This window comes from Phoxinus phoxinus, assembly GCF_949152265.1.
Source record: "Phoxinus phoxinus genome assembly, chromosome: 15".
Lineage (NCBI taxonomy): Eukaryota > Metazoa > Chordata > Actinopteri > Cypriniformes > Leuciscidae > Phoxinus > Phoxinus phoxinus.
Genome location: NC_136890.1, coordinates 1,080,822 through 1,094,418, shown reverse-complemented (window position 1 = coordinate 1,094,418; position 13,597 = coordinate 1,080,822). Strand labels below are relative to the sequence as shown.

Below are 13,597 nucleotides of genomic sequence, written 5' to 3'. Positions count from 1 at the left end.
ATCGACAGTAGGGGCGGGGCCAGGAGCTCAGTGGCTCCAGTGCGTCATCGACAGTAGGGGCGGGGCCAGGAGCTCAGTGGCTCAAGTGCGTCATCGACAGTAGGGGCGGGGCCAGGAGCTCAGTGGCTCCAGTGCGTCATCGACATTAGGGGAGGGGCCAGGAGCTCAGTGACTCCAGTGCGTCATCGACAGTAGGGGCGGGGCCAGGAACTCAGTGACTCCAGTGCGTCATCGACATTAGGGGAGGGGCCAGGAGCTCAGTGGCTCCAGTGCGTCGTTGACAGTAGGGGCGGGGCCAGGAGCTCAGTGGCCCCAGTGCGTCGTTGACAGTAGGGGCGGGGCCAGGAGCTCAGTGGCTCCAGTGCGTCGTCGACAGTAGGGGCGGGGCCAGGAGCTCAGTGGCTCCAGTGCGTCATCGACAGTAGGGGCGGGGCCAGGAGCTCAGTGACTCAAGTGCGTCATCGACAGTAGGGGCGGGGCCAGGAGCTCAGTGGCTCCAGTGCGTCATCGACAGTAGGGGCGGGGCCAGGAGCTCAGTGGCTCAAGTGCGTCATCGACAGTAGGGGCGGGGCCAGGAGCTCAGTGGCTCCAGTGCGTCATCGACATTAGGGGAGGGGCCAGGAGCTCAGTGACTCCAGTGCGTCATTGACAGTAGGGGCGGGGCCAGGAACTCAGTGACTCCAGTGCGTCATCGACATTAGGGGAGGGGCCAGGAGCTCAGTGGCTCCAGTGCGTCGTTGACAGTAGGGGCGGGGCCAGGAGCTCAGTGGCCCCAGTGCGTCGTTGACAGTAGGGGCGGGGCCAGGAGCTAAGTGGCTCCAGTGCGTCGTCGACAGTAGGGGCGGGGCCAGGAGCTCAGTGGCTCCAGTGCGTCATCGACAGTAGGGGCGGGGCCAGGAGCTCAGTGACTCAAGTGCGTCATCGACAGTAGGGGCGGGGCCAGGAGCTCAGTGACTCAAGTGCGTCGTCGACAGTAGGGGCGGGGCCAGGAGCTCAGTGGCTCCAGTGCGTCGTCGACAGTAGGGGCGGGGCCAGGAGCTCAGTGACTCCAGTGCGTCATCGACAGTAGGGGCGGGGCCAGGAGCTCAGTGACTCCAATGCGTCATCGACAGTAGGGGCGGGGCCAGGAGCTCAGTGACTCCAGTGCGTCATCGACAGTAGGGGCGGGGCCAGGAGCTCAGTGACTCCAATGCGTCATCGACAGTAGGGGCGGGGCCAGGAGCTCAGTGGCTCCAGTGCGTCGTCGACAGTAGGGGCGGGGCCAGGAGCTCAGTGGCTCCAGTGCGTCATCGACAGTAGGGGCGGGGCCAGGAGCTCAGTGACTCAAGTGCGTCATCGACAGTAGGGGCGGGGCCAGGAGCTCAGTGGCTCCAGTGCGTTGTCGACAGTAGGGGCGGGGCCAGGAGCTCAGTGACTCAAGTGCGTCATCGACAGTAGGGGCGGGGCCAGGAGCTCAGTGGCTCCAGTGCGTCATCGACAGTAGGGGCGGGGCCAGGAGCTCAGTGACTCAAGTGCGTCATCGACAGTAGGGGCGGGGCCAGGAGCTCAGTGGCTCCAGTGCGTTGTCGACAGTAGGGGCGGGGCCAGGAGCTCAGTGGCTCCAGTGCGTTGTCGACAGTAGGGGCGGGGCCAGGAGCTCAGTGACTCCAGTGCGTCGTCGACAGTAGGGGCGGGGCCAGGAGCTCAGTGACTCCAAATGCACTGCAATCTAGCTCCTCACACGGCTACGATCCTGAGATGATGGAGATCTTGTTAAAAACTTGAGCTTCATTCAGAAGGTTTTGCTCAGATCTAGAAACCTCAGAGTTTGACTGGCTTTGTCTGGCATTCAGGATCAGAAATAAGAGCATCTGATTTTCTGCTTCTCATTTGACATCAAACTCAATCATAAGACCCCAGACTGGTGTGTGTGTTTGAGGAGGAGGATGATCAGTGTGTGTGTGTTTCAGGAGGAGGATGATCAGTGTGTGTGTGTGTTTCAGGAGGAGGATGACCAGGATGAGGACGATGACGACGACTCTGATGACGACATCGATGACATCGACACTGACCCGCTGCTGGCCGAGCTGAACGAGAACAACGGAGAGGAGGATGGAGAGCACGACTTCTCTCCGTCTGATGATGAGGAGGTGGCTCGCCTCCTGGATGAAGAGGCTGATGATGATGACGACGACGATGATGATGACGATGACGACGATGATGATGACGACGACGACGATGATGATTCTGATGATAATGAGCGAGATGTGGAGCTTGTGCTGGGCAACAGTGAGTTTGACAACATACACACTCACCCAGTATTATGATGATGGCAGGGTTCAAACCTTGAGTGCTATGAAAGGCGCCCACAAATAAAATGTATTATTATTATTATTATTATTACTTAAAGGCATACTTCAGGATTTAGCATTTAAGGCCATTGCACACTGAGTCCGAAATTTTTGTATGCGTTGTTTCGTATTCGTGATTCGGTGGCTCTGAATTGTCAAAGCACCATTCAAACACCATTCAAACTGCTTGTTACGGATGCGAAAAACGCAGAAAATCGATTTCGATTTTCTTTATGACGGACGAAAGTTTCGGAGGCAGTGTGCAAGCGTGATTGACATAACGTGAGGTCGTATTTATTTTTTAACGTGCGAAAATTTCGGATGCGAATTTCGGACTCAGTGTGCAATGGCCTTAAGCTTTGAATCGGTAGAAAACCTGTAGTATTTTTTTTTTTAATGACAGTGCTTCCCTCCGTCATGTCCCCCTGAGACGAGAGATTTATTGTCTGTAAAAAAGCCTCCGATGACGCAAAAATCATCATTTTGCGTCATCGGAGGCTTTTTTGGCCAGTGGCTCGAGACTCCAGCCAGTAGGAGGCGCTAGATCCGCATGTCTTCAGCCCGCCCATAGAGGGATCTCACTCACAGAATGTACAAATGGTGTCGGCCATCTTTTATTTGGAAGCTAAGCTAACTGGCTCTTGTTCTGTGGAGAGAGCTGAGTAGTAGCGGTGACCATCCTCTTTTTCCCGGACATGTCCGGCCGTCGAGGTCGTTCAAAATGTCCGGTATTCGGCTTTTGCTTTCTGCAGTCGCCATTCATTGTTTACATGCACACCTTTGGTTCAATCTAACTGAACTCATCCCGATTGGTGAATCTGAATGTAGTGTTTACATGAACGCTACACAAGTGATCGGTTGATGTGCGTTTTAGCATTGCTTAGAAAATTCCCGCTCCTCCGTGAGAGATCCGAGACCGGTGCGTCTCACAGGCGCCGCTCATCAGAAATCCCGCCATCGGCCTCGCGCCGTTCTCCCGCGGCCGTCAGTCTCGCGTCGTTCTCCCGCGGCCGTCAGTCTCGCGCCGTCAGTCTCGCGCCGTTCTCCCGCGGCCGTCAGTCTCGCGCCGTTCTCCCGCGGCCGTCAGTCTCGCGCCGTTCTCCCGCGGCCGTCAGTCTCGCTCCGTTCTCCCGCGGCCGTCAGTCTCGCGTCGTTCTCCCGCGGCCGTCAGTCTCGCGTCGTTCTCCCGCGGCCGTCAGTCTCGCGTCGTTCTCCCGCCGCCGTCAGTCTCGCTCCGTTCTCCCGCGGCCGTCAGTCTCGCGCCGTTCTCCAGCGGCCGTCAGTCTCGCGCCGTTCTCCCGCGGCCGTCAGTCTCGCGCCGTTCTCCCGCGGCCGTCAGTCTCGCGCCGTTCTCCCGCGGCCGTCAGCCTCGCGCCGTTCTCCAGCGGCCGTCAGTCTCGCGCCGTTCTCCAGCGGCCGTCAGTCTCGCGCCGTTCTCCCGCGGCCGTCAGTCTCGCGCCGTTCTCCCGCGGCCGTCAGCCTCGCGCCGTTCTCCCGCGGCCGTCAGTCTCGCGCCGTTCTCCCGCGGCCGTCAGTCTCGCGCCGTTCTCCCGCGGCCGTCAGTCTCGCGCCGTTCTCCCGCGGCCGTCAGTCTCGCGCCGTTCTCCCGCGGCCGTCAGTCTCGCGCCGTTCTCCCGCGGCCGTCAGTCTCGCGCCGTTCTCCCGCGGCCGTCAGTCTCGCGCCGTTCTCCCGCGGCCGTCAGTCTCGCGCCGTTCTCCCGCGGCCGTCAGCCTCGCGCCGTTCTCCCGCGGCCGTCAGTCTCGCGCCGTTCTCCCGCGGCCGTCAGTCTCGCGCCGTTCTCCCGCGGCCGTCAGTCTCGCGCCGTTCTCCCGCGGCCGTCAGTCTCGCGCCGTTCTCCCGCGGCCGTCAGCCTCGCGCCGTTCTCCCGCGACCGTCAGCCTCGTCCCGCTCGCCGCAGTAAACATGGGGAATGGAGACTGTAGAGCGCAAAAATCCTGGACATTTTGGGCTGTTTCGAAATCCCGGGCAAACTTGTCACGGAGACTCACTAGTAGCTTAGCCTTGTTGTTTAACTGCGCTCTTACCGGTAGGCGTGGCCTCTTAGGGCAGTGAAGCAAGTGCATTCTGGGAGTTGTCTTTCATCCATAAGCCAAAAAAATAATAATTCTGGCTTTTCTCAGTCTAGAAGCTCCAAATTCAAAAATAATTTCACATTTCTACTACATAAATGACCCATTTTAAATACACATTTAAGTATCCCTTTAAAGTGCTTGAATTTGACTTGTTGACCTGGAAAACCCTTGAAAACGGCCAAGTTTATGAAAAGGTACTTGAAAAGTGCATGAGTTATTGAACGACAATATATGGGACATTTATTTTTAATTGTAGTGATAAAACTATCTTTTCACACAAAATGGCGCTGCAGCCCGTCTGATCTTTTTTTTAATATATATTTTAATTTTGTCAAGAATTAATAGAAATCGGCAAATAAGATCATAATTTGTGGTAAAATAGTCTAAATGTTTTCAAAGTTTCATAACTTAAGACGTCCACCCTATTATAAACAAAGCATTTATTTAATCGAGCTGTAAATACGGCTCATTGTGGTTCCTATGGGGCGAGGTGACAACCAGCTTTTTAAAATTGTTTTAAAAACTTGCCCGTCTATTTTGATGTTTCTGCGCCAGTTCAGCAGACAGTGAGCTTCTGGATCGGATGTAGCTTGTCGGACATGTTTGGGTTTTTTTTTTTTTTTTTTTTTTTTTTTTTTGCAATGCAGCAAACTGTTGATATTGTGATGCCTGATCCGATTTGCATTAAAGGGCTGTTCATCTTCGTGGATGACCGTGAATTGAGATATGCCAGGATATGGTGTGTAATGGAGATTCAGAATAGAGTGCGGATCGGGCCGAATTTTTCAGTCCGAGCCCGGCCCGCGTCCGACAGAGCAGTAACCGAACCCGACCCGAGCCCGACAGGCATAAAGATATTTATGTTCGAGCCCGACCCGAGCCCGACAGTTAAAATCCCATTTTTTTCTCATACTAATGACAATTGTACGTTTGTTTGTGTGGAAAGCCCGCTTTTATTAAGCAACTGTAGGAAGGCAATCGGAAATGTCAACAGGACAAGCGCATCAGCGCACGGAGCAACAAGCGCTCACCTGGCGCGCGCACATTATGCACGCGTTTCGTTGTCACGGCTACATAAACAAATGTCCGCACACAGGAAGACAGATGTTATGGTAATATTTTACATGTATTTTAATCACAAAAACGAACGTTTGCATCAAGTGAAAGCATCAGGCATATCGGCTACCTACATAATAACCTGTTTTAAATTTAAAATGTTCAATGCCTTATCGCGCTGATGTGACCGAGCCCGACCCGAACCCGAACATCATTTCTAAATATCTGTCCGAACCCGGCTCGGCCCGTCGGGTACCGGCGGGTCCCGTCGGGCTCGGGTCGGGTATCCATCCTCTAATTCAGAACCACGGGCAGCGGTCGCGGATTGGGCCGTCCTATGCACTGAAACTTTATACAATGCAACAAAATATTTAAATGGCATCAAGTTATTGAAATCTCTCTTATGTATTTACATATAATATAACAGTATATTTGTCAGTAATTTTTATCAGGTTAAACAGTGATTTGATTACGTTTTTAATTTAAGGCCCACCCAAATCTGGAATCCTGGCGTGCCTGGTTTGAATAAGTAAAGCGATATCTTTGTCGTCGTGTCTTTTCAATGGATAAAGTTACCGCAGTCCTTGCTTGTGCTGCACTTTATTTCTACCATTCTGTTTTACTCGCTTATTTTTTTTTTAATCTATTTACCTTTTTTAGAATTTAAAATAAAGAAATAGTTTGATGAATGAGATGTTTGATTGTAGTTCTTGAGAGAAAAAAAAAAAAAAAGTAGCGCTTAAAAAGTCTTTTTTCAGTGCGTGTGTGAAGCCTGCTATGACATCATCGTCTCCATGTTTGCAGTTCCTGCATGTGTGTCTCCTTCAGTTGGTCTCTGAGACGCTGTTCTCTTCCTCCCGCAGCCGACAGCTCTGATAACTCGGACCTGGAAGACGACATCATCCTTGCCCTGAACGAGTGACTGCAGGAAGTGACATCAGACGAGCTCGACCCGTCCTGCGCCTCAGAGAACATCTGACAGGAAGAGGTCACCCCGGATCTCGTGTGCTCGTGTGAAACCAACACCATTGGTCGGATGATTGTTTTTGGTGGCAGCGTGCGATCACTTGTGAAGCGACCCGGCGTGTGTTAAACACTGCGCACGTGTGCGTCTGTCTTATGCTCATGTGTGTGTTGCAGTGTCTAGTGGAGTTCTGGGTAGCTCTGATCCACTGGACGACCTTTGACCTGCCCACCACTCCTCAGGTGACCTTTAGTTTGATTAATCTGAACGGCTGAAGTCGAGCTGCTTAGGCGTTTAGTTGATGCGTTTTTTGCTTTCCGAAGGGTAGTTTTGTTTGAGTTTAAAGGTCTGACTGAGCAATAACCTCCCGGGTCCAGGCTGATGTACGCCTGACGTCCGCTGGGCTTCACGAGGGAGGAGCCTCCGCGATTCACATGGAAGTGAAACTTTTTTTAAGCATCTGTGTACAGCCTTCATTTACTTTATGGTTTAATGTTTTTGTTCATGCCTTTCCAAAAGTAAACCTCTACGGCAACATTGTGTACAGAATGTATTAAAAATATTTTTACTATACATGTTATTACAATAAACCAGAGTACATTTGTTTGGTTTTATTTTTAATTCATTTTTGAGTGACAGACCCAGGTGTTCTCAAACCCTCGCCGTGTGTGTGGAAGGAAAGACTGACCTGGGAACAGCGTAACCAACAGTGTTAGTGTTTCCACTTCTTCTTAAACACGAACACTGATTTGAAAACCATCTTCTATTATAAACACACTCTTGTTCAGAGATTATTGACTCCAGAGGCTGCTCAAAATCATCAGTTTTCCGTAGTATTACTTTTTATAAAGGGCAAATATAATATTTCTCCTGAAGGTTTCTGATCCAGAGACTGAATGAACCAGGTAAGAAGTCTACACACACTCACACATTTAACTCTTGTGCTGTAAACCCTGTCACACTCTTGCTGTTCCTGCTCGATGACGACCTGCCTACAAAAAAGAGCTTATAAATCACTCGTTACACTATTTTATCACCAACTATTGGATTTCATCTTTTTCTCAGCTTGTTTTTCCCCATTAGGACAGGGTTTTGTATTGATTTTTGAAACTGATTGATTGTAGTCCTCATTAATCTGAGCCTCAATGATTTGAGGATAACGTTTATCTTTGTGAAAAAGAAAGCCTGTAATACTCAAAATAGTGTGTGTGTGTGTGTGTGTGTGTGTGTGTGTGTGTGTGTGTGTGTGTGTGTGTGTGTGTGTGTGTGTGTGTGTGTGTGTGTGTGTGTGTGTGTGTGTGTGTGTGTGTGCGCGCGAGTGTGTGTGTGCGCGCGAGTGTGTGTGTGTGCGCGAGTGTATCCCAGGCCTTAAGCCCACATGTACATATGTGAACATGAACAGGATGAACACACTCCTAAACACTTGTTTCTCTGATTTTTGACTAATATAAGCTCAGATCAATGAGGCCTACGATCAATCCGTTTCAAAAATAAATACAAAGCCTGTCCTAATTTAAACACATTGATAAGATTAAATCTCCTCTGTAAAAGCTTTACGAGGCATAACTAGTCCTCACTTTAGATGAGCTCACAAATAGTTAACTGACCACTACTAAATGCTTTATAACTACCTGCATTAACCACGAATTACTGTAGAAATACATGATAAAACATTTATAAACAGAGTAACCGAGTACGAAATGTCTAAATATGATGCAGAAATGTACAATTAAATAGTTTATTAATAATTTACTTGATCTTGCTAAATGATCTTATGAACCACTGACAACTCCTAAACTGGTTTGTAAATAATATAATCATTTAGAAATGATAAACTTATCATTAATTATGAAAATTCAATTATTAAACATTATAGATATGCAAATATAAAGCATTTATAGCTTTATTTATAAACTGCTTATAAATGTCTATTAATGCTTTACAAATGATGATATAATGATTCATAGCATGCCGTTATTATAAAGTGTTACCGCAATTGTTTTGTAGGCTGGTCATTTTTGACTGGGAGTATCACGAGTGTTACAATGTGGGGAAAACCCACAAAAAAATCTTTACAAATAATTGGGAAGTTGTTAGATTATGGGTGAGTAAAGTCAGTAAATTTTAGTCCAATGCAATAACATTAGCATTTTTGGGTACGGGAAAATCCTGAACACAACATTAATTGTTTTTATATATATATATCCCAACTTAAATGTAATATTGAAAGCAACCAAATTCAAGTAATAAACAAATTGAAAATCTATATATATATACAAATAAACTAAAGTGACCTATTTGCAAGTGAGGCTCACACGCACACACTTATACTACTTCTGTTTGGAATCCCAATTTCATGTAATCTCTTGCTAAACCTAATTATAATTATTTGGTCATCATTTAAGTGATGCTTAACCCTTAACCCTGAATTAACTATCATACCAACTAACTGAATGGACTTTATGCCCAGCTGGACTACTTCCTGAACTTTGGCCAGCTCCTTTGTTTCCTGTCTGCCAGGATTGGCCAAACTGATTAATCCAGGTGTGTCTGATTATTGTTGTTGGTCAGGCACACCTGGATTAATCGGTCTCTCCTCTCCTCGTCTCTCCTCTCCTCGTCTCTCCTATAAATTCAAATTCAAATGAGCTTTATTGGCATGACTTGTACAGTATTGCCAAAGCATTGGCCATTACATTGGCAATGAACAGATCAATAAAATTAATCAGTAAACACACGCCATTCATATATATATATACATAAAAAAAAAAAATAAAAAAAAAAAAACACTTTTGGACATTTGTACCAACATTCAGACTTTAGTTGTGTCCACTGGCTGACTCTCGTAGTTTGTGGCAGGCTGTCTCCTATACCTCTCCTCGTCTCTCCTCTACCTCTCCTCGTCTCTCCTCGTCTCTCCTCTACCTCTCCTCGTCTCTCCTATACCTCTCCTCGTCTCTCCTATACCTCTCCTCGTCTCTCCTATACCTCTCCTCGTCTCTCCTCTACCTCTCCTCGTCTCTCCTATACCTCTCCTCGTCTCTCCTATACCTCTCCTCGTCTCTCCTATACCTCTCCTCGTCTCTCCTATACCTCTCCTCGTCTCTCCTATACCTCTCCTCGTCTCTCCTCTACCTCTCCTCTACCTCTCCTCGTCTCTCCTCTCCTCGTCTCTCCTATACCTCTCCTCGTCTCTCCTCTCCTCATCTCTCCTATACCTCTCCTCGTCTCTCCTATACCTCTCCTCGTCTCTCCTCTCCTCATCTCTCCTATACCTCTCCTCGTCTCTCCTCTACCTCTCCTCGTCTCTCCTATACCTCTCCTCGTCTCTCCTATACCTCTCCTCGTCTCTCCTATACCTCTCCTCGTCTCTCTTATACCTCTCCTCGTCTCTCCTATACCTCTCCTCGTCTCTCCTCTACCTCTCCTCGTCTCTCCTATACCTCTCCTCGTCTCTCCTATACCTCTCCTCGTCTCTCCTCTACCTCTCCTCGTCTCTCCTCTCCTCGTCTCTCCTATACCTCTCCTCGTCTCTCCTCTCCTCATCTCTCCTATACCTCTCCTCGTCTCTCCTATACCTCTCCTCGTCTCTCCTCTCCTCATCTCTCCTATACCTCTCCTCGTCTCTCCTCTACCTCTCCTCGTCTCTCCTATACCTCTCCTCGTCTCTCCTATACCTCTCCTCGTCTCTCCTATACCTCTCCTCGTCTCTCCTATACCTCTCCTCGTCTCTCCTATACCTCTCCTCGTCTCTCCTATACCTCTCCTCGTCTCTCCTATACCTCTCCTCGTCTCTCCTCTCCTCATCTCTCCTATACCTCTCCTCGTCTCTCCTATACCTCTCCTCGTCTCTCCTCTCCTCATCTCTCCTATACCTCTCCTCGTCTCTCCTCTACCTCTCCTCATCTCTCCTATACCTCTCCTCGTCTCTCCTCTACCTCTCCTCGTCTCTCCTATACCTCTCCTCGTCTCTCCTATACCTCTCCTCGTCTCTCCTATACCTCTCCTCGTCTCTCCTATACCTCTCCTCGTCTCTCCTATACCTCTCCTCGTCTCTCCTATACCTCTCCTCGTCTCTCCTATACCTCTCCTCGTCTCTCCTATACCTCTCCTCGTCTCTCCTATACCTCTCCTCGTCTCTCCTATACCTCTCCTCGTCTCTCCTATACCTCTCCTCGTCTCTCTTATACCTCTCCTCGTCTCTCCTATACCTCTCCTCGTCTCTCCTCTACCTCTCCTCGTCTCTCCTATACCTCTCCTCGTCTCTCCTATACCTCTCCTCGTCTCTCCTATACCTCTCCTCGTCTCTCCTATACCTCTCCTCGTCTCTCCTATACCTCTCCTCGTCTCTCCTATACCTCTCCTCGTCTCTCCTCTCCTCGTCTCTCCTATACCTCTCCTCGTCTCTCCTATACCTCTCCTCGTCTCTCCTCTCCTCATCTCTCCTATACCTCTCCTCTTCTCTCCTATACCTCTCCTCGTCTCTCCTATACCTCTCCTCGTCTCTCCTATACCTCTCCTCGTCTCTCCTCTCCTCATCTCTCCTATACCTCTCCTCGTCTCTCCTATACCTCTCCTCGTCTCTCCTATACCTCTCCTCGTCTCTCCTATACCTCTCCTCGTCTCTCCTCTCCTCGTCTCTCCTATACCTCTCCTCGTCTCTCCTCTCCTCATCTCTCCTATACCTCTCCTCGTCTCTCCTATACCTCTCCTCGTCTCTCCTCTCCTCATCTCTCCTATACCTCTCCTCGTCTCTCCTCTCCTCATCTCTCCTATACCTCTCCTCGTCTCTCCTATACCTCTCCTCGTCTCTCCTCGTCTCTCCTCTCCTCATCTCTCCTATACCTCTCCTCGTCTCTCCTATACCTCTCCTCGTCTTACCTCTCCTCGTCTCTCCTATACCTCTCCTCGTCTCTCCTCTCCTCATCTCTCCTATACCTCTCCTCGTCTCTCCTATACCTCTCCTCGTCTCTCCTATACCTCTCCTCGTCTCTCCTATACCTCTCCTCGTCTCTCCTCGTCTCTCCTATACCTCTCCTAGTCTCTCCTCTACCTCTCCTCGTCTCTCCTCTACCTCTCCTCGTCTCTCCTATACCTCTCCTCGTCTCTCCTATACCTCTCCTCGTCTCTCCTATACCTCTCCTCGTCTCTCCTCTACCTCTCCTCGTCTCTCCTATACCTCTCCTCGTCTCTCCTATACCTCTCCTCGTCTCTCCTCTACCTCTCCTCGTCTCTCCTATACCTCTCCTCGTCTCTCCTATACCTCTCCTCGTCTCTCCTATACCTCTCCTCGTCTCTCCTATACCTCTCCTCGTCTCTCCTATACCTCTCCTCGTCTCTCCTCTCCTTGTCTCTCCTATACCTCTCCTCGTCTCTCCTATACCTCTCCTCGTCTCTCCTCTCCTCATCTCTCCTATACCTCTCCTCTTCTCTCCTATACCTCTCCTCGTCTCTCCTATACCTCTCCTCGTCTCTCCTATACCTCTCCTCGTCTCTCCTCTCCTCATCTCTCCTATACCTCTCCTCGTCTCTCCTATACCTCTCCTCGTCTCTCCTCTCCTCGTCTCTCCTATACCTCTCCTCGTCTCTCCTCTCCTCGTCTCTCCTATACCTCTCCTCGTCTCTCCTCTCCTCATCTCTCCTATACCTCTCCTCGTCTCTCCTATACCTCTCCTCGTCTCTCCTCTCCTCATCTCTCCTATACCTCTCCTCGTCTCTCCTCTCCTCATCTCTCCTATACCTCTCCTCGTCTCTCCTATACCTCTCCTCGTCTCTCCTCTCCTCATCTCTCCTATACCTCTCCTCGTCTCTCCTCTCCTCATCTCTCCTATACCTCTCCTCGTCTCTCCTATACCTCTCCTCGTCTTACCTCTCCTCGTCTCTCCTATACCTCTCCTCGTCTCTCCTCTCCTCATCTCTCCTATACCTCTCCTCGTCTCTCCTATACCTCTCCTCGTCTCTCCTATACCTCTCCTCGTCTCTCCTATACCTCTCCTCGTCTCTCCTCGTCTCTCCTATACCTCTCCTCGTCTCTCCTATACCTCTCCTCGTCTCTCCTCTACCTCTCCTCGTCTCTCCTATACCTCTCCTCGTCTCTCCTATACCTCTCCTCGTCTCTCCTATACCTCTCCTCGTCTCTCCTCTACCTCTCCTCGTCTCTCCTATACCTCTCCTCGTCTCTCCTATACCTCTCCTCGTCTCTCCGATACCTCTCCTCGTCTCTCCGATACCTCTCCTCGTCTCTCCTCTCCTCGTCTCTCCTATACCTCTCCTCGTCTCTCCTCTCCTCATCTCTCCTATACTTCTCCTCGTCTCTCCTATACCTCTCCTCGTCTCTCCTCTCCTCATCTCTCCTATACCTCTCCTCGTCTCTCCTCTCCTCATCTCTCCTATACCTCTCCTCGTCTCTCCTATACCTCTCCTCGTCTCTCCTCTCCTCATCTCTCCTATACCTCTCCTCGTCTCTCCTCTCCTCGTCTCTCCTATACCTCTCCTCGTCTCTCCTCTCCTCATCTCTCCTATACCTCTCCTCGTCTCTCCTCTCCTCGTCTCTCCTCTCCTCATCTCTCCTATACCTCTCCTCGTGTCTCCTCTCCTCATCTCTCCTATACCTCTCCTCGTCTCTCCTATACCTCTCCTCATCTCTCCTATACCTCTCCTCGTCTCTCCTCTCCTCATCTCTCCTATACCTCTCCTCGTCTCTCCTATACCTCTCCTCGTCTTACCTCTCCTCGTCTCTCCTATACCTCTCCTCGTGTCTCCTCTCCTCATCTCTCCTATACCTCTCCTCGTCTCTCCTCTCCTCATCTCTCCTATACCTCTCCTCGTCTCTCCTATACCTCTCCTCGTCTTACCTCTCCTCGTCTCTCCTATACCTCTCCTCGTCTCTCCTCTCCTCATCTCTCCTATACCTCTCCTCGTCTCTCCTATACCTCTCCTCGTCTCTCCTATACCTCTCCTCGTCTCTCCTATACCTCTCCTCGTCTCTCCTCTCCTCATCTCTCCTATACCTCTCCTCGTCTCTCCTCTCCTCGTCTCTCCTATACCTCTCCTCGTCTCTCCTATACCACTCCTCATCTCTCCTATACCTCTCCTCGTCTCTCCTATACCTCTCCTCGTCTCTCCTCTCCTCATCTCTCCTATACCTCTCCTC

General features: G+C 50.1%; 1 protein-coding gene across 1 annotated transcript in view; it reads left to right on the top strand.

Annotated features, from left to right (window-relative positions):
• dcaf1 (ddb1 and cul4 associated factor 1) overlaps positions 1-7,047 on the top strand; it is a 54,134-nt gene extending 47,087 nt beyond the window's left edge. The window contains exons 24-25 of the mRNA XM_079637001.1: positions 1,983-2,268; positions 6,344-7,047. Coding sequence (XP_079493127.1) covers positions 1,983-2,268; positions 6,344-6,402 — 345 coding nt within the window. The 3' untranslated portion in view covers positions 6,403-7,047. The remainder of the gene's footprint in view (positions 1-1,982; positions 2,269-6,343) is intronic.
• The last annotated feature ends 6,550 nt before the right edge of the window (positions 7,048-13,597 follow it).